Source organism: Carettochelys insculpta, chromosome 10 (genome assembly GCF_033958435.1).
Source record: "Carettochelys insculpta isolate YL-2023 chromosome 10, ASM3395843v1, whole genome shotgun sequence".
Taxonomy (NCBI): Eukaryota; Metazoa; Chordata; order Testudines; family Carettochelyidae; genus Carettochelys; species Carettochelys insculpta.
The window spans coordinates 37788393-37811693 of record NC_134146.1 but is presented as its reverse complement, the minus strand read 5'-3'; the positions used below and the strand labels follow the sequence as shown (position 1 = coordinate 37811693).

General features: G+C 42.9%; 1 protein-coding gene across 8 annotated transcripts in view; it reads left to right on the top strand.

Moving 5' to 3' along the window:
* Positions 1–23301, top strand: part of TNIK (TRAF2 and NCK interacting kinase) — a 319291-nt gene that overhangs the window by 255679 nt on the left and 40311 nt on the right. For 7 of the 8 annotated variants that reach the window (XM_075004331.1, XM_075004329.1, XM_075004324.1 and 4 more), the window contains 5 exons: positions 7146–7310; positions 9340–9573; positions 13899–14005; positions 17869–18032; positions 20611–20708. In XM_075004331.1, the coding sequence (XP_074860432.1) occupies positions 7146–7310; positions 9340–9573; positions 13899–14005; positions 17869–18032; positions 20611–20708 (768 nt within the window). The remainder of the gene's footprint in view (positions 1–7145; positions 7311–9339; positions 9574–13898; positions 14006–17868; positions 18033–20610; positions 20709–23301) is intronic. The other variant, XM_075004330.1, reaches the window with a different exon arrangement.

The following is a 23301-nucleotide window of genomic DNA, read 5'->3' as shown; positions in this document are numbered from 1 at the left end:
AAGTCAAGATTTAATATGTTGTATCATATTTGGGATGAGGGATTTGGCCATTAGTTCCAATGTATGTCTATGTCTACACATGCCCCTCCCACTTCGGAAGGGGCACGTAAATGAAGCGGGTCAAAATGCTAATGAGGTGCAGGTATGACTATTCAGTGCCTCATTTGCACAATGATGGCCACCCAGAGCGTCGAAAGTGCTGCTTTCGAATTGCAAACTAGCCGTGCAGATGGGGTTCCTTTGAAAGGAAACCTGTGTGCACAGCTAGTTTGCAATTTGGAAGCAGCACTTTGGATACTCTGGGTGGCCATCATTATGCAAATGAGGCACTGAATAGTCATACCTGCACCTCATTAGCATTTTGACCCGCTTCATTTACGTGCCCCTTCCGAAGTGGGAGGGGCATGGGTAGATGTAGCCCAAGGGCCTAACTGTGCCACTCTTACTCATGGTGAGTAATATTTAATTCCATGCGTCACCCTATTTCTTGGCACATAAGGCATGATACAAGAGTGAGTAAAGGCAGCAGAGTTTGTCCCTAAGCATCTTGCTGCAATATATGCTATATAAAAAGAGTGGTGTACTGTCAAAATTTCATACAGCTGATTATTAATTTGTGTAATCAAGTAAATTTCCTAATGAAAGAAAAAAATACTATGATGTAGTTTTGGAACACAATAAATTCAAGTGCACATTAGGCCTTCAGAAAATATACACATACAGAAAATACCATTAGTATCTACAAAATTTTGTTTAGTACCCCTCAGCCTTTTTGTATTTAAAGACTAGATTGTACAACACAAGTTTTCTCAGCCCTAGTGCACTTACTTCACTAGGAGTTACTGTTTTGGAGTGACTAACATGATCAAGGATTGTACAATCTACCTGTAAATAGTCTAAGCCTTCCATTTTTTGTGGACATAAGAACACTGGAGGTTCCCTCTTAAGCACACTTTCAAATCACACATCACGTTTTTTGCTATCACTTGACAGTCTCATTTACTGTGGTAGTGGTCTGCTTTGAACCATGGGTAACCAATAATCACAGTGTTTTGATCTAGGTTTATTTGGTTGTGTCCAGACAGACTCCCGTTTTGGCTCGCGAGAAAGTTGTGTTGGGGCTGTGGCTGTTCTGGCTGCCAGTTTTTAGCCGTATTAGAGGCAATACAAATTGCATGGGCTTACTGCACTGAAGCTTTTCTGGATCAGTTAATATCAGCATTGGTAGTGACAGTCCTCTACCTTCTCCAAGATGATTCATGGGTTAAAATCAGATGTTTTAATGAGTCCAGAGTCCTATCTGCTCAGCCAGACGTTTACCCACTTTTGATCTTCTTCCCTGCACATTTCTTTCTCAGCTGGGGTTTATTAGGAGCAAAGTGATAACTGCTTTTAGCTACAGGTGTAAGATCTTTCCAAATGCCATATGGTTCACTCCTTGTTGTTTATCTTATTTATATAGAGCAATAGATATAAAATATTAATAAAAACAGAAACTGAAATTTTCTGCAGTTAATTTATTACTCTAAAGAGTGGAACATGGATGTTCGAGGACGTGTGCTTCACAAAATGGTGTTTCCCTGCAGGAACTTTACCACATGCAAAATACTTTATATGTGGGGTGTGAGGGATGCCTACCCAAAATTGTGATTTTTTTAATTCTCCCTCTACCCCTCTATGTCCTTTTCCAAAATACTTTATATGTGGGGTGTGAGGAATGCCTACCCAAAATTGTGATTTTTTTAATGCTCCCTCTACCCCCCTCTATCCTTTTCCTGTGTAAAATGATAGTGGCCCCAAAAGTGCCCAAGGTCAGAAAGATTCCCTCTGGAGCAGAGCTATCTGTTTCTATATCTTCCCATACCCACTAGGTTCTGGGAGAAAAGAGTTGTTTTGGGATTCAAACTATAGCCTTGAGGTAATGGCACACAGAGTTGCTGTATCAGTGGATCGTTCTTGGTGCTTTGAGACGGTACCATTCCTATATTTAATGCTGTATGTTCTTGGCATCAAGATTCTGGGGAATTTATTTTATGGTATTTGGTTGATGCGTAAAAATTCTCCCCACATCAAGGACTCCTGGCAGTCTTTCACACTGCTCCAGTGGTAACAATTCAGATTTTTCTTGAGGGGGCAAATTCTGGTCCCCATTGTCCAGCCCCACTCCCCCAACCAGGTCACCCCATTCCATTCCCCACCTATCACCTTCCCCAACAGCCAAAACAGGCTAAATATGAGGGTATGTCTGCTTGGAAATCTGTATGCATGATTCCCAGGTCATGCATAAATAATAATATAATATATATGGGAATACACATCTCATAGAACTGGAAGGGACCTTGGCAGGTCATTGAGTCCAGTCCCCTGCACTCTTGGCAGGACCAAGCACCATCCATGGTGAATTTGTTTTTAAAATCTATTTGCCCTAGGCCCCTAAATGGCTCCCACAGGGATTGAACTAACAACCCAGGGTTTAGCAGGCCAATTATCAAGCCACTGAGCTAGCTTGCTAAAGCCATCAGTGTGCTTCTGGTAGTGTGAGCAGCAACCAGCAGTGGCATGGTCTAGGCCCATCTGAGTACAGATCTTCCTAGACCCCATGTACACATACTCAGCACAGCTTGCCCATGCTGCCATTCACTGCTGCCCTTGTGAGGGCAGCTACACTGCTAGTTTTAGTAGTATGGTTAGGCCAGCTATCACCCTCCCAGCTCTCTGTAGACAGAGATCCTGAATGGCATACACCAGGTCACGGTGCCATTCACTGACATTTGGCCTGGCTACCCCGCCGCATGCAGATGGGTCACATTTTGGCATTGCAACAGGAGTGATGCTCTGGCCATTTTGGCAGCAGCTGTACTGATTTAGTACAAGACGTACATTTAGTGAGGATGGCCCACTTTTTTCCCATATGGACTGTTTTTACCACACAGGAGCTAGCTTGATACTTCTTGAAAAATGTATTTTGTCACTGATGGGCACTTTATCAGGCTGAGGTCCCCAGTTTGTTTCACGGTATTGGCAGGAATTGAGCTCATCCACCTATCAGCTGCAGTCTAAAGGGTGAGCAAAGAGTCAATCAAATCCTGGAGCAGTATCTCTGCTGCTTTTTGAGTTCCCACCCAGATGACATGCTTCCTCTGCTCTGCTACACCAAATTCATACATAACAATGCAATCTGCGCCTTAACTCCACACAGACCATTTTTGGGAAATTATGGCTTTCATCCCTGCTTACATCAAGATATAGCCATGAGCTGCCCATTATTGGTTGCTTTGGATTTAACCTCCCATGTACACCGAGTGCATTGGGAGCCGAAGGAACATTTGCAATTGACTGAAAAATCCTGTAACCCCAAACAGACTAAGACCATCAGCCTGCTTCTGATCTGGCCATAAGGGACAAGGTATGGCTGATGTCCCTGAAGCAGGCTGCCGGGCTGGCTGGAAGAGTCAGCAAACCAACTTGTAAGCCCAGAGGCAGTTCTTCGGTCATTCAACACCTTCGCACGTGGCTGTGATAGCTCTAATGCTTGCTTGTTCCAGCCCTGCTCCTTACTGGCTTCGCTCCCGGTAACCTGGTCCTTAACCGTCGGGTCTGATTTCTGACTTGGGCTTTGGCATCTGCTGTCTGACTTGGGCTCTGAGTTTGGGTTCCTACTCCTGGGTGTTGACACGTGCTCTAACCACTAAACCTGATTCCTGCTGTACCCAGAGAGGACACCTGCCAGTGTCCTGATCTCTGACACATCACTCAGCCACCTATTCCTCCACATTAGCTGTAAAATATCCCATAATCCGCTGCACATTATTGCTTGGCACTCTGTCAATGAGCTCCAGAAGTTGGCGGGAGGACTCCAGTTGAATCCTTGTTGGCAGTTGTAGTTAGTGCCTGAGCTTAAATAATAGGCAGATTTACTGGAACTCCTCTGAGGCAGATTGAAATGAGACTGTTGCTGACTGGACTGTATCCCAGTATTTATGCAGATGCATCCTCATTCAAAAGAAATGCTGTTTCTCTCTCAACTACCCCTTCTGTCCTTGTGTACGTAGCTAAGTCCTCTTTGCAGGAGTTGTTAAACTGGCCTCCAAACTGCCACTGGTAGGGTATGCAGCTGGGGAAAGCACAGTTGTTCTGTCTGGACTTGAGATAAACTAGCATGGTCTAAAAAAACTCTACACAGGCCTCCTCATTCTTAGGATAAAGACTTCCTACAGGACACCGTCTAGTTCCTAAGTTTGGGTTTATTTTATTCGTCTCTCAATACTAAGTGCTTCATATTCAGGGAGAATGGTTAATTTGCATCAACAAACACTTTTTTAATACTTTTATAATCCAGTTTTTAACTGAAAATGTTATAATTATTCCTTCCACTTATACACATACAATTTTTGTTATTTTAGAAACTATCTAACACAACTTAGGCACAAGCTAATTTGTTCTTCATACAATTTGATTTTAATAACACGTACATTGGATATATATCTGGATTAGCCGAAAGCAATTGGATTTTTCTCATGTCTAACTTAGCAACAAACTTGTTGCCCACAACAGAGGACTGTGCACTAGTCTTATTCGTTCCAAAGAGAAACAAATCACCTTCTTGCTGCCATGTTCATTTTTTGTTTCAAATCTAAAGAAAGCACTCTGCATTATTTACGGTATCAAAGGTAAGGATGTTTCTTTCAGTGGGAACGCACTGCAGAGCATTTGCGCTGGGATCTTAACACTTAGAGCTGCTCCTTTTCAGATGCATCTGCTGGAAATACCCTCTTGCAGCTGGCCGTGTCTCCTTGAAGCTTTGTTTTCCCTTTCAGCTTAAAAAGGACACATTATCTGTGTGTCAAATACAGTTGTCTATTGGTGTCTTGAAACTTCACTTACTGTATTGTCTGCCTGGTAACTTGGATTCCTCGAGCCATCCTCTAGCAAAATATATTTGAAGTATGAGGGTGTTTTTTGCATGCCTTGATCTTCCGTTGCCTGTTGCGGTTTTTATGGGTCTTTCTCATCTTTTAGCGGTTGGAACTACCACTTGAGATTTCCTGATCATATGGTCAATGTATGATCTCAGATTTTGCAAACACAACAGTCAAATGATTACTGTTGTAACAGGTTGCAAAAATACATATTCTTGTGTAATTGTAATCTCTTGCAGCAATGCGAGGCTCAATGAGCTTTGACAGGGTTGGGGACTGCTTTCAAGGCAAATGTGAAATGGTCTGTAACCTGTATAGCCATTTTAAATGGGTTAGTCAGATCAGTACCTAGGCATTTCAAATACACAATGAAACAAAAAACTGATCTGGTCTGGCTAGCAGTCAAGAAACAATCACAGACGTGCATTTGGAAAGACTCCATGCAAAGAGTTCAGGATAGACTCTGGGAGCGGGATGTACTATTGGGTATACGTGTTTGATTATGTTCAAACAAAACAAAAAAGGACTTCTGTATTGGGCAACTTGTACATTGTAAGTGGAGGCCCAAATTCTCTGTGGGCATGGGCTGGTACTGCCCCACTGATTTTAAACCACTTGTTTTCTCAAATTGGCAAAAATGGGGTGGGCTAATTCAGAATATGGATGGTTGTTCATGAGGCAGAATGGTGCTTTAGTGGCATCACATTGGTCATCTTCAGAAGTTCTGCCCAACAAAGGACATGAGCCAAATGAGACTCAAGTATAAATTGACAAAGTTGTAATGGGTTCTGGGAAGACCCTTTTCTAGTCTCATTATTATTTTGCCACTCTTGTGAATAGCACCACTCGGTTTTCCAATAATGTTGGCTACGATGCTGAAAGCTTTCTTCTGCCACCTCCAGACTGTCCAGCAGCTCCACTTGGTGCTCTGCTTGTGCCACAGAAAGCAACTGGGGTTTGATCCCAGAGCCATGGGGATGTAGATCCCATACCAGACCCCAAGAAAGAAAGGAAAAGAAGAGAAAGGGCTTGTCTAACTTGCTGGTTTTTGTGGGGGTGGGAGGGAATTTTATCTAAGAAAGAAAGAAAGAGAAAGAGTGTTCACACTCCTATGCATGAAAAGTCAAGATAAGAGAGCTTTTCCCTTAAAATAATTACTCCAGCAATGCAAATGACTTGTCAAACCCCGCCTCACACTTCAAAGTCAAAAATGAATGCATGTGAACAAAGCACAGCTATTATCAGCTTATGTGAATGCTCCTTTTGCAATGTTGTGGCTGTAAATGTGAACACTGCCTCTCACAATGCTGCTGCATGTGTGAACACAGTTTTTTGACTTTACTTATTTCAACTGTGGGCCATCAAAAAAAAAGTATTGTCAAAAAAACATGCAGTGTAGACACAAGCCTAAGAGGTAAAAGTACAGTGTCAAAGAGGAATAGAGGGATGAAGAAAACTGAAACATGGAAGTGTCATGAGAGAAAGTAGATGAAAAAGGAAAGAAACAAATGAAATAAAGGAAATCTATCCTGCCACTAATAGTGCCCCTAGTCAGTGTCAAGGAGTTAGTGCCTTCAGAAGAACCTGGGTTAGGTAGTGGGAAGATCAGGAGAAAAGAGCCAATTAACTAGATACAGAAAAGAGAAAGAAAAAGGAGAGTACCATATTAGAAGTTCTTTGGTTTCATTTTCAAAGGCAGATCTCCCTCACCATGCAAATTTAGCTTTTTTTTTTGGCTCTCTTTTCTTTTCTACTTCTTCCTCCCTCCATCCATCTTCTTTGTATGTCATCTTTCTTTCCGTCTTTCTTTCAGCCTTCTCTAACTCAGCTGAAATGCCCGATTCTATCTAGAGTTTTTTGTTGGGTGTCATCTCTTGCTACCCACCAGGTGCTAGTCAGTTTTCAGCAATTCCCCCACCCTATTCCCAGTGTCCTTTTGTCTGGAGCTCTGAAATTGCCACTTTCACCCCACTGAGCCACACTGGCAGCAAGGAAGTACAGAAAGGAGAACGTTGTTTTAACATTTTCCTTTTGGAGTTTGCCCTAGTATGGAAGTCCTTTTGAATGCAAGCATAGGGCGCTTAGCTTTAATGGGTATGAAAGAGGTGCATAAAACCAATGTACTCATTAGGAATCTAGGAAAATGGCTATACAGGTGACTCAGAGTAAAATTGCAGGGAAGTAAAGCAACTCGTGTTCATTGATTCTCCTGTTGTGTTGCCTTAGGTAGAGGAACGTTCTCGACTCAACCGGCAAAGCTCCCCAGCAATGCCTCACAAAGTGGCTAACAGGATATCTGATCCAAACCTGCCTCCTCGTTCAGAGTCCTTTAGCATTAGTGGGGTGCAGCCGGCTCGGACACCACCCATGCTGAGACCAGTGGATCCTCAGGTAGGGTGCTTTGGTTGTAGGTCCCTGCAAGTTTAATTTCAGAAATCTGGAAGCTGGTGGTTCTGGTAAGATAACCACAACATTTGTGGATTAAAAAGGAAAGAATTTCTTAACACGTGATTTCTCAGCCCTAGACTTGTTTGTGAGTAAGAACAGCATTGACATTTATACTACATGGAATAATAATAAAAGGATTACAGTGCTCGTGGTGCCAAATATAGTATGATCATTAGCTGAAGACATGATTGTGTTCATTCTTCTCGCCTCCATAGTATAACACAGTACTGTTAGGTACATTATGATGGATTATGATGTTTTCTTCCTTCCTTTGAATCATCAGGTATTGGCTGCTATTGGAGACAGTTAAAGGACTTAGGTGAACCATTGGTCTGCTCCAGTATGTCAGTTCTTTTGTTTCTGTTGGGACCCTTTTTATCCAAAGTGAAACCAGAGAGCCTGGTATAATAGACAAATTATGACTTGATGCTTAGGGTTATCAGAAATAGCATTTGCTTCTTTTCCTTCAGTATTTTTTTTTAAATATTCAGTTAACATCAATAGCAGTAACACAACTGGAAAAGCCTGAGCACAAGTTTCAAAAATACATTTCCACAAAACGTAATGCGGCTGTAGAGACCTGGGCCCAGTTCTGCCCCAGAAACGCTGGCAGAGCGCCTGTGCTCTTGACTCGGGCCTCCAAGGATGTGACTGCTGCCAGCACTGGACGTACAATGTTTGCCTAGGTTTTTATGGGGTTTTTATAGTAACATCCACAGTTTATCTGAACTCCATCCACATTTGGTATCTGTCTCGACTGAAGTCTTTAGTACCACCCCGTGAACTAGTGTTTCAATATGAAGGATAACTTGCTATGTGAAGAAGACCTGCAGCACATTTTTTCCAATGAGTCCAGAATTAATCAAACAGTAAGCGTCCCATATCACATTAATCTTTAACTGAGAGAAATTAAATATACGTTATCTGCCTCTTTTAAAAGTTTTCAAACTTTACATTTTTAGAACAAGTGACTGTCATTCATTGTCAAAGTGTCATATATAGACTTTTTCCATTATTAAGATGTTATTGAGAGGCTTCATCATTTCACACACAAAACCTCATATAAATATATGTGTAAATTTGTTATTTACACTGTTAATAGTGGATGCCTTTCTATGCCGTATCAAAAGAGCTCTTGGCTAAATCCCTCCACAGCTTGTAAGTGTGAAGGGTTTTAGGAAGGGCATATGCAGATTTTAGAAAGTTTTTTTTTTTTGGGGGGGTGGGGGGAGGGGGGCAGCTGTGATCTGATGTAACCTAGGCATTTTCAGAAGGATGAGATGCAAGGGTCATGCCATACGCGGCTTCTAAGGCTTGCCGGAGAGAGAATCCTTAGGTCTATGGGAAAGTGTACTATCTAGCCAGACTGTGGAGATTCACACCATTATTGGTTTGGTTTTTTTTTGTTGTTTTTTTAAAGCCATCAGCGCTTCAGACTCCCTGGAGAATGAAGCTGCTTCTTTGCATTTATTTTTTTCCATCTTTTATCTTTTTCTTTTTTCTTTTTTTTTTTAATTAAAAGCCCTAGGAAATTTCATACCAAAGTCATTAAGAGCTTAAGTCCGGGAATGCCAAAGTTAACTTTTCTAATGCACTCTTAATTCTGCTTCCTTGTCTATTTGAGGCTATAGAACAAAATACATGATATATTTTTTGAGAAATAATATGTGATCATGTATATGAAGACTATCATCATGAATATGTGAGAGTAGTCAGAGTAAAGGTTACATGTGCAACCCTAACTTTGGCATTTCCTGACTTTAAAGTACTGAACTATGCAACCTTAATTTTTTTCTAAAACAATTTTATATAAGAATCATTTTATATAAGAATCCAAAAGGGCCTGGAAAAAAAGGTGCAGATTTCAAACCAAGGTGTTTTTAAATACATTAGAATTATTGAGAATTTTTTTTATTTTTTTATTTTTTTTAAAGATTTTATGCTGATGGTTTTGTTTTAACTTGGTGCTTAGATTCCACATCTGGTCAGTGTGAAATCCCAAGGACCCGCCTTGTCTGGCTCCCAATCACTACATGAACAACCCACAAAGGGAATGGCTGGGTTTCAGGAGGCCCTGACCTCTCACCGCACTGAGATGCCAAGGCAGAACTCGGACCCCACCTCAGAAAACCCTCCTCTCCCCGCTCGCATTGAAAAGTTTGACCGAAGTTCTTGGTTGCGACAGGAGGAGGAGGTTCCACCAAAGGTAACGTTTGTATTGCTCCTAACTTCAAAAGCTTGAAAGAAGCAATCTCAGCGCTCTTCCCCTGGCACACCTCAGTGCTGCAATGCAGGGGGCAGAATCCTGGAGCTTCTTTTTGAACTGGTGGAGTTTGCATCCTGTTAAATTCAGGGACTAGTCCTGTGCAGTGCTGAGGATCTCCTGCATAGTGCTAAGCATGACGGTATTCAGCACTTCACAGGTGTTCAGCAGTTTGCAGGTCTGGCCATCTGCTGATACGTGGTTTTTTTCCCCCCTAGAACTACTCTATGTGTAAGTCTCATGTTACACCGGAAAGGAGGTTCACAAGCCCAGGTTGAATCCACAACAAATCTTGTCCCTTGGAAATAAATGTTTTCTGCTTAAATTGAATTATTAGGAAAATAATATGTGTCATACTCAGACTGTTGGTCCTTCTAGTTCCGTATCCAGCCTCCAATTGTAGTCAATACCTGATGGAAGATTTGTAAGGATTCCAGTAGCTTTATGCCTTCAATGACATTATGGCAGCATCTGGCAGTGCCTCTTTAATTAAGACTCTTCTGAAACATATTTCAGTTGTGTTGTTCATAAGCTTTTTTTGCAAGGGGTTAGGAGAAATGATTTATAACTTTGTGGTTACAATTTTCCAGAAAGGAATCAGCTCTCAGCTCAGGAGCATATATGCAAAGAAAAGGTATTGCAAATTGGTTAGACGCATTGATGTAAACCAGGGGTGGGGAACCTATGGCCCACAGGCTGGATCTGGCTTGTGAGGCTCAGGGCTTCCTGCTGCAGTGATGTGAGCTGGCACTTGTGCTTCAGTGACACTGGGGGACCATAGCTGGAGCACAAGCCCCAGCTGTCTCATGCCACCATGTGGGGGGGTTGGGTTGGGAGGGGGAAGCTCCGAGCCTCTGGGGTGTGATCCAGACAAGCCAGGGCCCAGTCCAATCCATGAGCTCTCTCTGGTGGGGGAGGTGCTTCTGCGTGCTGTAGGGACGCACTGCTGCAAGCACAACCCCCCATTGCTCCCATTGGCTGAATAGCAGCCCGTGGAAGAGGCCAGGGGAAGTACTGGCGACTGCCTTCTCTGCAGTGCACAGACCAACGTGTCTCCCCAGAAGTGGCATGAGTCTCACCCCCTCACTCATCCCATGCCCACTTCCTTCTAGACCCTGCACACTCAAACCCCTCCAGCACCCTTCCTTTCTCCCAGTTCCCTCAACCCCACCCTTGCTCCTTCACCCTCCTGCACAGAACCAACACTCTCACCTCTACACTGCTCCTGCAACCCCCCGACTTAGATCCCACACCCCTTCCCCCAGTCGTCTCCTGCATCCTGCCTCCCACCCAGACACTGCACCCCAAGCTCACTCTTGCACCCTACATCCTGCCCAGACCCTGCATTTCACATGCCCCCGCTCACTGCCTGGCAGCCCCTCCCATGCACTGAGCCCCCCATTTTGGCACCACCCACGAACTTAATGGAACGCCACAAAATCAACTAGCCTCAGACGGGGGCCATATCTGTAAGGCTGATGACCGTCCCAACTGATTTTTCTGTGGGTCAGTGGCCCCCAGACCAAAGAAGCTTCCCCACCCTGACGTCAACCATATGTTTCCATTATTTAAATGTCATTTTGTTCTGCTCCAGCAAATATGCAACTTAAATTTTAAAATAAAATAGCTACTATTTATGTATGGAAGCTATGAAGTATTGTGTCAGTGGAAAATATTATTTACAATTTTGGCTGCCATTTTATTGAGAGGATCTATTCGTGCCTACCTGAGGGAGGGTAAGCTGGCAGTAATTTTTTAAAACAGTAATTCTTTGGTGTAAACATGTTTCTTGATGCTAATGGCCTGGACAGTTACTACGCAGTGTCTCACCTTCCCTTACTACAGTAAACTCTTTCATGTCTGGCAACCCCAGGACTGGGAGGTTGCTGGATATTCAAATAATCTGGATAACAGAGAGTAATACCTAGCAATGCATAACACTAAAGAAAAAACATGATTAGATATTAAGAAACAAACAAATGTATGCAGAACACTTTATTTACCAACAACAGCAGTATTGTACACTGTGAATTTATCCTGTATTTGCTATATTTCTTTGTAGTTACTTTCATTATACTGTACTTATGGAAAATAAAACTAAAATATACTTATGGTTAAAATGCCAGTTATCTGAGAGTTCCAGATGATAGAATGCTGGATATGAAAGAGTTTACTGTAATGTGATTCTGAAGGTGTCCACTCCTCACCTCTGGCAACATCTGCTACTCTCCAGGTTTTTGGAAATCTAATCAGTTGAGTGTCAGACCCAGGCACAGGGCAAAAATAGCGACTGTTGCATGTTCTGCTCAGGGTAATGGACATTGATGGTTGCTTCATCCTCCTATTAGAATCCTCTGATGCTCCTATGACTGGGAAGTACAGGTGACTCTTCTGGAGGAGTTGGCAGGGATGGATAAATGTTGTTTTGAATTGTCCTCATTCATTGTCCTACCAAAAAGATAAAAGGGGTTAATTGCTCTTTCCCAGGTTTCTCACTTGCAGTCTCTCAGAAACAGCCCTGTCACCCCTCTGATTCAATCAGTATGTGAGAGTATTTTTAGAGCTTGTGGGGTGGGCTACAGTGTCTACAATATGCTATTGTTCCCCATTTCCTTTCACTCAACCAGGACAAGCAGGTTCCTTGTTTACCTAGTACTTGCTGGAGACCGGGACATGGATAAAAGCTAGCAGACTTTTGGTCATTGAACCTGATTGACCACAGGCCTTTGTGATCTTGTGTCTGACAGTTTTCAAAACCAGATGTTCTAGAAGGTGAAGGAGGCTTAAAAAAAAGACAATGAAGGAATAATCTCCCCCTGGAGAGACATGAAGACTGCTCTCTCCCAGCCCACAATATTTTTAAGCTATCTAATATACATGCAGCTGGAAGGGACCATGGTGTCATTGAGTCCAGTCCCCTGCCCTCACAGCAGAGCCAAGCACCATTCCTGACAGATTTTTTTAAATCTGTTTGTGCCAGCCCCCTAAATGGCCCCCTCAAGGACTGAGCTTACAACCCTGGGTTTACAAGGGCAGTTCTCAAACCACTGAATTATCCCTCCACCTCATAACTGTGGATCTTCCTGTTATCAATGTAGTGTTTAATCCATTCTTAAATTCTACTAAGTTTTTTGCTTCTGTCTCATCTTGTAGCAGAGAGTTCCACGGGTAAGCAGCTACCTTAGCTCTTACAGGGGGCTGAAATATTGCATAACATCCTGCATGATACTAATGGGTAACAGGCACACCAAGAGCTCTAAATTACAGTGGAGTGAGTCAGGATCAATTATTCCAGCCAAATGTTGAAGTATAGGGAGATACACACCTCATAGAGCTGGAAGGGACCCAGGAGGTCATTGAGCCCTGTCCTCTTCTCAGGACCAAGCACTATTTCTTTTTTTTTAAATCTATTCGCCCCACATCCCTAAATGGCCCCTCAAGGACTGGGCACCCAACCCTGTATTTAGCAGGCCAATGCTTAAACCCCTGAGCTATCCCTCTTCCAAATAGCTGGTTTTCAGTGACATCGGGCTTTCAGCTAAATTGTACAGCTGAAATTACTGAGCCCAAAAAGTCATATGACTTCGTCAAGGTACAAAAGCCCAGTAAGCAGTGGAAGTCTTGGTAAGGCTGCTAGACAATATTGACCTCCTGTGGTTCGGCAAATTCTCTGATTTGGCACCCAATTAGGTCCTGAGGGCGCCACAAGCAGAGAGGTCCAACCTCTAGTTGAGTAGCTTAGCAGTGACACAGTGACCATCCTTCTTCTCAACCCTGGTCTTTGACCACTAGGCAGTATTGCCTCTGTGGTGGTATTACAATCTAATTTATTTTTACCTGAATAAGCAACTCTAAAAGCTGCTATAATGAGTTTACAGATCAGTCCAGATTTTAGGACTGTTCTGCTTTGAAATGTGTTTTTGTTAAATTTGATGTTTGTATTTAATGCTTTATATAAATCTCACTGCTTGACGTGAACACCTACATCTTTTAACCTTCAGTTTATATTGTTATGGAGGGCCCTGCCCTACGAAGGATAAAGTAAATGACTTTTCAGGTCTTTCCTGTCTCAAACATCTGTGATTCTTTGTAGGTGCCAAGAACTTTGTATTTTATAACTGCTGTAAATATTGAATATCTCTCAGTGGAAAAGTAATTAATATCCAACTAGAAAACCTGCCGAAAACTCATCTTCCCCAAGCCCATGAAGAGAACGTAGAAGTTCAATCACAGTCCTAATAACATGGACTCTTTTAATTTTCTTTCAGGTGCCTCAGCGAACAACTTCCATATCTCCAGCGCTAGCGAGAAAGAACTCCCCTGGGAACGGCACTGCTCTGGGAACCAGATTAGGATCACAGCCCATCAGAGCTAGGTACGGGAGGCTACATGGGAAAAAAATGGATTCATTAATATTTTCCTTCTCTTAGTGTTATAATTTTCTTGTTGGTGCCCTGGGTTGTGAGCCACACAAAGTAAGCGGGAGCATCGGGCCGGAAGCCAATGTCCACAGACTTTACTGAACCATCTCTGTGGGGTCAGCTCTTGTAACCACATCCTGTGTACTGCTGTAGAGAGAAGCAGTGTCTGTTCATAACAAACATCAAACTAGTGATTTTAGGTCCCAGACGGGTTGGCGTCAAAGGTGAAATTCCTAGTATGCCAGGCCTTCGTCCTCTTGTCAATAAATTTAGCAAAAAAAGAAAAAGCTAAAAATGGAAGCAATCTTTGCTTTCTTTTAACCTAGATTTACAGATAAATGGCCATTGCCTTGCACCTCCACCAGAGCTGGGTGAGGTATGAGGTTTGCATGAACTAGAATTGTACAGCATCACCGGAGGCTGCAAACATTTGAACTCTGGGATTCCTAACATTATCTGTGCAAAATCTGAAGGAGTTGAAATTTCTACATTTCTAGATTTTCCAGAATTTCTAGCTGGATAGTCAGAATGCTCTGGACTCACAATTATTGCTATTTATTTGATTGGGAATTTTGCCATCATCTGTTGGAAGCAGGATCTGTTCCTCTCACCTCCTTCCTACTGCACATTGTGGGTCAAATTCTGCCTAACTCAGTGATGCCAAGGGGTGAGCAGAGATAGCAGTAGAGTCATTCTCCAGCATCTCTGCTAGTCAGATCAGGGTTCCACCTGCAGTGCAGGCAACTGTGCAGGGTGAGGGAAAAGGAGGGGTTACGTTCCTCTTCCTGTAAGTGAACAGGAATTTAAGCCAGATCAAACAATGACAAAACTCCCAGTACGGTTAATGGGTTCCATGGGAACAGTGTATATCGCTGGCTAACATGCTGCTGACAATAACCACTTGGGGACTAGACAGTTCTCTCATTCCAGGTTGGCCTATTAACCATTTCCACCCTTCACGCTATCGGGAAAGATCCTACCCTAGTTTACCCTAATCCTCCCTATGCTCTCCTCTTCCTTTCCCCTTGTGCACCAAGATAGAACATTATGGCTACGGCTACACGTGCACGCTACATCGAAATAGCTTATTTCGATGTAGCAACATCGAAATAGTCTATTTCGATGAATAACGTCTACACGTCCTCCAGGGCTGGCAACGTCGACGTTCAACTTCGACGTTGGGCAGCACCACATCGAAATAGGCGCTGCGAGGGAACGTCTAAATGCCAAAGTAGCACACATCGAAATAAGGGTGCCAGGAACAGCTGCAGACAGGGTCACAGGGCGGACTCAACAGCAAGCCGCTCCCTTAAAGGGCCCCTCCCAGACACAGTTGCACTAAACAGCACAAGATCCACAGAGCCGACAACTGGTTGCAGACCCTGTGCATGCAGCATGGATCCCCAGCTGCAGCAGCAGCAGCCAGAAGCCCTGGGCTAAGGGCTGCTGCACACAGTGACCATAGAGCCCCACAGGGGCTGGAGAGAGAGCGTCTCTTAACCCCTCAGCTGATGGCCGCCATGGCGGACCCTACTATTTCGATGTTGCGGGACGCGGATCGTCTACACGTGCCCTACTTCGACGTTCAACTTCGAAGTAGGGCGCTATTCCCATCCCCTCATGGGGTTAGCGACTTCGACGTCTCGCTGCCTAACATCGATTTCAACTTCAAAGTAGCGCCCAACACGTGTAGCCGTGACGGGCGCTATTTCGAAGTTGGCGCCGCTACTTCGAAGTAGCGTGCACGTGTAGATGCGGCCTACAGGATCTAGCCATGAGATTTTTAAAACAATAGAAAAGGCCAGAGGTTCAGTAATATCAGAAGGAAAAGAATGAGCATAGACAGGTGAAAGCTTGTCTTTGATTTGCAGATCGCAGTAGTCTGGTGGGCAGAGCTTCCAGATCTCTTCAGATGAAATACCAGCTTGAATCTCAGGAATATTTGTTTTCCATTTAGCTTTATATTATGGAAATATTCCTCACTACTTTTCTGGATTCCTTCCAACTTTGTATAAACTCTGATTTTGTATTTAACGTTATTTTAACTGCTATCCTATTATAAATTATATCAGCCATTTCCATGCACAAAAAGCTGCTGTCATTCTTCACAAATGTTAATATTTCTGTTCTCTTTATTAATAACCTCCTGTGCAAGAATCAAGGTGCACTGTACGATAATTCTACATAAAATTCACCCAAGACAAAGTCAAAATGAAACTGATCTTGCCAAGAAATCATTTATGGTAATGGAATTTTGCACAATAAATGCAATTTGGGCTATTCTAAGCACTGGCTAAATTCTTCAGACTTATTTATAACTCACGTGTAACACACATCTTATGCAAGGCCTTTGATTTCAAATTACATAATGCAGAAGTATTGCCACATGTTCTCAGTACTCAGAGTCCTAGTTGAATTCCATGTAACCAGCTTCCACTCATTTATAGGAAGATTTTGAATGATAAAATCAGTTAGCAGAAATGTTGTATGAAAACGTATTGTACAATGCTGTATGAACATACTTTCTCTTGCTATTTCAGTGTCAAATAAGGATTAACTTTAGAAAGATATGTGAAATCCTGAAAAGTATTGAGTGTCTGCAAATCAAAACCACTTTAATTTAAAACTCAGAGTGTGTTTTGCAAGAAAGAGTGAGACAGAAAACAAAGTTGGCAGCTTGTGCATCAGATTTCAGCCCCTTTCTGTCTGACATGACTGAGATATAAGATCTTGAAAATCTGGGAATGCTAAAGCAGAGCACATATACTTTCCAGTCATGTTGCAAATTTTAGCAGAGGAATAAATATTATGGAAAAATAGTTAATTGCAAAGCACCTACTTTTAAAAACAGGAATATTTTAAATATTTAAAATTAAATTACTTTTAAATAACTGATTTTTATTTTGTGAGGTGTTATTTTTTGTTTCTTTAATGAAAGCCAAATCCTGAGTTGGTATAAATTTTGAATACCCCTGTTGACTGTAGTGATGCCAGATGTGATGCTGTCAGAATTAGCTCTGCTATACCTGGCTTTTCCTTAGACAAAGAAAACTCCACTAAAATGTTTTTCAGGACCAATTCCAGTGTGTGCAGGGCATTAAAACTCTCTGTCTGGGCCTGTCTGCGGTGTCAGCTAGTTGTCTTTTAAGTTGCTGAAAATTACTGGTTAGTGATGGAGGGAAAATTTACAAAAGCATCTACACTGCTTTTCAAATATGCTTAAAATCACTTGGATCTTGTTTCCACTAGGAAAAAAGATGTGTTTTCCACTTGAGTTAGCTAACACAAAGTAACTAACCTGAGATGAAACCCTAGGGATGATAAAGCAGTTAAGAGTTTTCATATTTGACAGCAGGATGATTTAAAGGCTATGGAGGAATGGAGTATTTGCACTGACCTGCTAATTAAAAGTACAAACTGCCTTTTCTTTTCTTGGATTTTACCTCATGTTAGTTACCACATTCACTAATTTGAGTTAAGACCACACCTTTTGTCCTAGTGCAGATGCGTCCTTAGTGGCTTGTCAGACTGAGTCTCCCCATTGGGCTGTGAGCTCCTCAGCCACGTACACACTTCTAAAAAGTCACTTTGATGACAATTTTACACAGAATGCTTAGGCTCTGAAGTGCTCAGAAAATAGTGTTATGCGTCGTGGGTGGCATGTCATCATGTCTCTCATGTCAACTTCAATAGGACCTAACTCATTGATAATACTAACCTGTTCTCCGGCTTCCAACTGAACGAAGACTTTCTCAACTCTTCTGAACAGTTATACCATCTAACCACAGTTTTTTCCTTTGTTTTGATGTGCATATAGTAACCCTGACCTGAGGAGAACAGAGCCCATCATTGACAGTCCCCTACAGAGGACCAGCAGTGGCAGCTCCTCCAGTTCCAGCACCCCCAGCTCCCAGCCTAGTTCCCAGGCAGGATCCCAGCCTAGTTCTCAAGCTGGCTCCAGTGAACGTAATAGAGTAAGAGGTGAGAAGACTTTTTTTTTTTTAACTGACCTTTTGGCCCTCATCCTGTAACTTTTCTCCACTTGCTGTATAACCTTTGGCAAGTCACTTAACCTGTCCAAGCATCTGATCTGATCATGTGTGCGTGAAACTGATTTAAGTAGATTCACTGCAGCCATGGAGTTGCATCTGATTTTGGACAACTGCGTTTTCTGAAATAAGGCTCTGCTCCTACACCTGGGTTTCTTCCCTGTAATCTGGAGATGATACCCACTGATTCACAGGACTTTCAGGCTGTCCACTGTAAGGAACTGCATTTGGACAGAGCATTATTTATGTACTTATTTATATATTATGCAAAACCCTCATAGACCTGACTTAGCATTGTGCAGGCAAAGTGACTACACATTGAATTCCAATGTTCTGTATGAATATAGTTGCAAGATACTCCTACAGAAAGAGGTAAAGATTCTATTGCAACAAAATATAATGAATTCCCTGGTTCACTTATTTTCTTCTCTCTGATCCAAATTCAGCTTTTTTGTGTGTTTTACTTCATATGTGTGTAGTGTCTTCTAAACCTCTTTCAGGACAGAACCATGTTAATACTGAGTTTATATGCCTGGCTGACTTGTTTCCTAGCATACTATAGTTGTTGAAAGTTTTCTTTTTCCCCATTTGATCAGAATAGGAGTTGCCAAAGCATATCCAGATAGTTTATCTATATTTCTTTCCAAGTCCTTGTGAAATCCACAAGTGAAAAGAACATTAAACAAATGCTGCATCCATGCTTTGAATTTTTTATGACTTGTCTGTAAGTTGTCTGCAATATTTTTGTAGCAATGTTGGTCCCAGGCTATGGGAGAGACAAGGTGGGTGAGGTAAAAATTTTTTATTTCACTCAACTGTTGGTGCAACAAGCTTTCAAGCTTAGCTCTTCTTCTGGTATGAAGAAAAACTCGTCATAAGCTCAAAAGCTTGTCCCTCTTATGAACAAAAGTTGATTCAATAAAAGACATTTTTACCTCACCCACCTTGACTGTAAGCTGACACATTTCTGGTTAAAATAATCACTCCTCTAAGAAGTCAGTAAAAGCAATTTACAAGCAACTGTTCTGATTTTGGTTTTTAGTTAATGAGGCATGCTATGAGGAATAATGTCCATGCTACATCAGATATGACAGTACTTCTAATTTATCATATGCCCAGCTCCTCTGCAGCATGAATGTTCCTTTAACAGAAAAAGGACAAGAATTGGAGAATATGGGCATTAGGCTTAGTTATCAATTCTCTTGCTACACAGAGAGAAGACAATGCAATAGTGTTATATCACAGAGAGCCCATTTCAAAGAAACTGCATGGCAACTGGCTTTAGAGAGTTATGTAATACAGTTATAAATTAAAAGAAGTGATGTCTGAGAGGGAGAGGATTTGAGCTGTTTTCAGCTAAGCAATAGATGAAGCAGAGAGAAACAGGAAAAGCTTTTCCAAACATGAGGCAACAGATGCTGTGACCCTGCCAAGATTGCTTAGTGGGACATTACCAAGCTACATAGAACTGTGATCAAATCACAATTCTGGGAGACCCTTTTCTGACTTTAGCACACTCTCACATTATGGCTGTGAGCAGGTCACTCAAGGCCAGGTTGTCCATGACCCTTATGTAGAGGTGGGGCACACAGAGATTTCCCTTCCATAACCTCTGCAAGTATCAGACAGAAACTTTAGTCTGTGTGCTTGGGAGCAGGTCTGCTGACAGGAGCGGGGCAAAGCAGGCACCTGTCCTGGGGCCCAGCAATTCAAAAAGACCTGGGGCTCCAGCTGCCACTGCTGTGGCAGTGGTCAGAGCTCTGGGCCCCTTAAATCACTACCGGAACTCCAGGTGGTGCACTCTGAGCAGTGTGAAGGGCTGGAGGAGGGTGGCTATCACCCAGCTCTGCCCCATTTGCCCAAGGCCCCATCCCTTCCACCAGTGTGGAGACAGGGCCCCCTCCCGCCTGGCCCAGGGGCCTGGCATGTCTGTTGCACCCCCTGCTTGGGAGCACAGGGACTGCTCTCTGACTGTGTTACAGAAGGAGTAAGTCACCACTGAAGGAGACTGGCCATGAGCTGTCCCCTTTCTTTACAGCCTCGCTACCTTGATGCAGGTAGCTTGCCCTTTCTCTCTCTACACCAGAGAGTGGAGGCAAGATGATGCTTCAGCACGGTCCTTTCCCACTGTCCCACTGCAGCTGGATGCTTCTGTATCACTCCAATGCAGGTTCTGCTTTTGTGGCACAACCTTAATCTCCATACAGTGAAGACAACACCATTTGCTTACATCTGGGTTAGAGGTATAACTCACTCAAGTGAGAGCTGTGAGCGGGAGGGGGCTTTAGAAGTGCAAAGAGCTGTCTGATGGCTAATTTCTAGACAAGCGGAGGGATCAGACTGCAATAAGCATTTTAAAAACATGGAGGATCATTTTGAAATGAATGAATGAAGAACCACTGGCATTTTCAGAAGTGCCATTGTGCAAAGTTGACAATGCCATTCTGCACATTCTGCTGCCCTCTCAGTTTTTGATCTCCCACTAATAACAGGGATTTGTTTTCACCCAGGGAATGCAAAACCAGAAGGCTCACCAGTGCTCTCTCATGAGCCATCTAAGATGAAACAGGAGGATAACAGAGATGTGACACGACCAAGTCGACCTGCTGTGAGTCTTAAATTATGCCCCGTGGAATTTGCCACATTTCCATTACTGGCAATCGTGCAGCTTTGGGAGCCAGTAAAAAGAGGCAAATGCCATCTCGTCACCAGTTCTGAGGCTATAAATCTGCAGTGTAGCAAGATTAAATGGGTTATATTAATGCATAGAGATTGTATGGTTTACAATAGCCCCAGGCCAGAGAAGCCCTTCAGCACAGCTTAATTTTAAGCATGTGCTGAAGTGCTTTGCTGGATTGGAGTCATAGTTTACATATTGCACACATTTGAGTTGCATTATCTTAGGGTGATTTCTAGATCAGTCATTCAGAGGGGGTGTGCTGCATTCAGAGGCTTGGTACCCAGCCATTGCTAATTGTCCAAATTTAAGAAGAAAATGGCAGTAATATCTGTGCACTTTTATTTTGTTACCTTTTTGTTTTGGTTTGTTTTGGTTTTTTGGCAAAGGCCCATGAAAATCCCTTCCAAAGTCTTTTTTTTCTGGTTTAATGTTGTGTCTGATGTTTGTATGCTAAAACTGCAGAGTGCACTGGGCTCAGAAACCAAATGGATTTCCACTGTTTCTCTCTTTTAATGTGTATTAATGTTTTGTTGATGTTGTTTTTTCTTTACACTTCACAGCATTGCGCTAACAATTCTAATTTTATTTCTAACCTGCTTGCCCTTCCTCTGGCTTTTTCCTGTCCCGATCTGTTTCCTCTGATGCTGCTTAATCTTCCCTTACTCCCAGAGCTATAAGAAAGCTATAGATGAGGTTAGTGATATCTTTTCTTAGTTGGTCATGCCTTTGCAAGGTTGACTAGTTAGAGCTTAATATCAAACCATGTTTTCTTGGTGCTGACATTCAAAAAGGTGACAATGGTTCAGATTTCAAATTTTGAAGATTGTATTTAGATACAGTGAGATAATATGAGGGGAGAAATTGATCTGTTAATACATTTTGCTCAGTATCTTGGCTTCACAAAATCCATTTGCAGACCACTTGCACAGAAGCTAAAACAGGAATTACTATGAATCTTCATGAGCAAAGCAAATTACTTTATCAGTGTTCTGTGGCGTTTAAAGGGTTTAAACTTAGACTGGAACTTTCTTGCGCTGACAAAAGCTGTCTCAGTAGATTGTAGCAGAGACCAGATTCTGCTCTGTTTAAACCCAGTGTGGCCCCGTTGATTTCAAGGGGAAGTACAAATTTAGAAAAGAGCAAATTATCCGTTTTCAGATGAAGTCATTGCCTAATAACACATGTTTTTTTGACAGCATGAGTCAGGGCTGATTCTCTGTGGTTGTATTGTTGGGGCTATAGCCTGATAATTTAAGGAAGTTGGTTTAACACAGGTGAAACATTAGTTTATAATATTATGAGCCAGATTCTCAGCTAGTGTAAATTGTCACAGTAGTTAGCAGAGCTGTGCTGATTGACACGAGCTAAAAATCTGACTCTCGACCTTTAAAGGCCTTGAATATACTTGGGGTTTGCACTGGTGAATGGCAGAACCCCAAGTGCAGAAAAGGAAAGCAATGACTTGCATTACTTGGGCTTGCCCTGCTTCTGGTAAGCATAACTCATTCAATTTACTGTTATACAGGTGCACAGCAGAGCCAACAGCTACCACCGTGGGCCCTTGGGAAAGGGTGGGAGGGGGACCCAGGTCTATGCCCTGGAAGGGCTGGGGCTGAAGGCAGAAGGGGCAGAGCCAAGAGTAGTCAGCCCTGAGTGCTTCTTGAACCATGGCAGTGCCCTCTTCTCTCTACAGCCACATGGAATGGCAGAGCAGCACTAGCAGAGCACTGCAAAGGGGCCCAAAGGTCTGGCAGCTGCCAAAGTAGCAACAATGGCAGCTGGAGTTTTGGGCCACTTTAAAAAGCTGGGCTCCAGGGCAACTGCATCCTTGCCTCTCCATCCCACCCATTCCCTGGTTGGTGGGCCTGCAGGTTTAGCTATACCCAGGCCCACCAACAGCAACCCTGGGCCCCAGGTCAAAAAGGTTAGTAGGCCTGGAGCTCAGATATTTCAGAAGTGATGGTGGAATGTGGGCTTCTTTGCCCCCAAATTCTGAGTAAGGAGGACTTCACCAAACATGGCCACAGTTGTTGGCAGCCTGAAGGAAAAGAGCAAGGATTCAATGGATGTGGATTCTGGGATTCTCTCCTCATTTCCTAGAGGAGCTCCAAGCAGAATCAGCTTATTGTACATTATAGGGGCAATATAGATTGAAGATTACACAATCACTGTCTCTGTTGTGCCTAATGAAATATCTCCTAGCACAGCGATGGGCATCGTAGGCTAGTGAGTGGGTCCCATGGCTGTCTCTGCGTCTCAGTGGGCCTCAAGATTGTCATAACCATGAAAGTCTCCCAGGACAGGGTAATTTTGTTAACTGCTCTTATGCACCTACAATTTGAGGGGTGTTCCAGCTGAACCATAGCAGAATGCTGATTGGATGCAGAGGGAGCAGATGGCTCTCACAGTCACAGTTGTGTGCAGTCAGCACACACCTCACTTCATGTGCCCTGACTTTACATGCATATCACTTCAGTAATACTGGCAAGAAAAAAATCTTTGTGGATGGAAACCAGTGGAA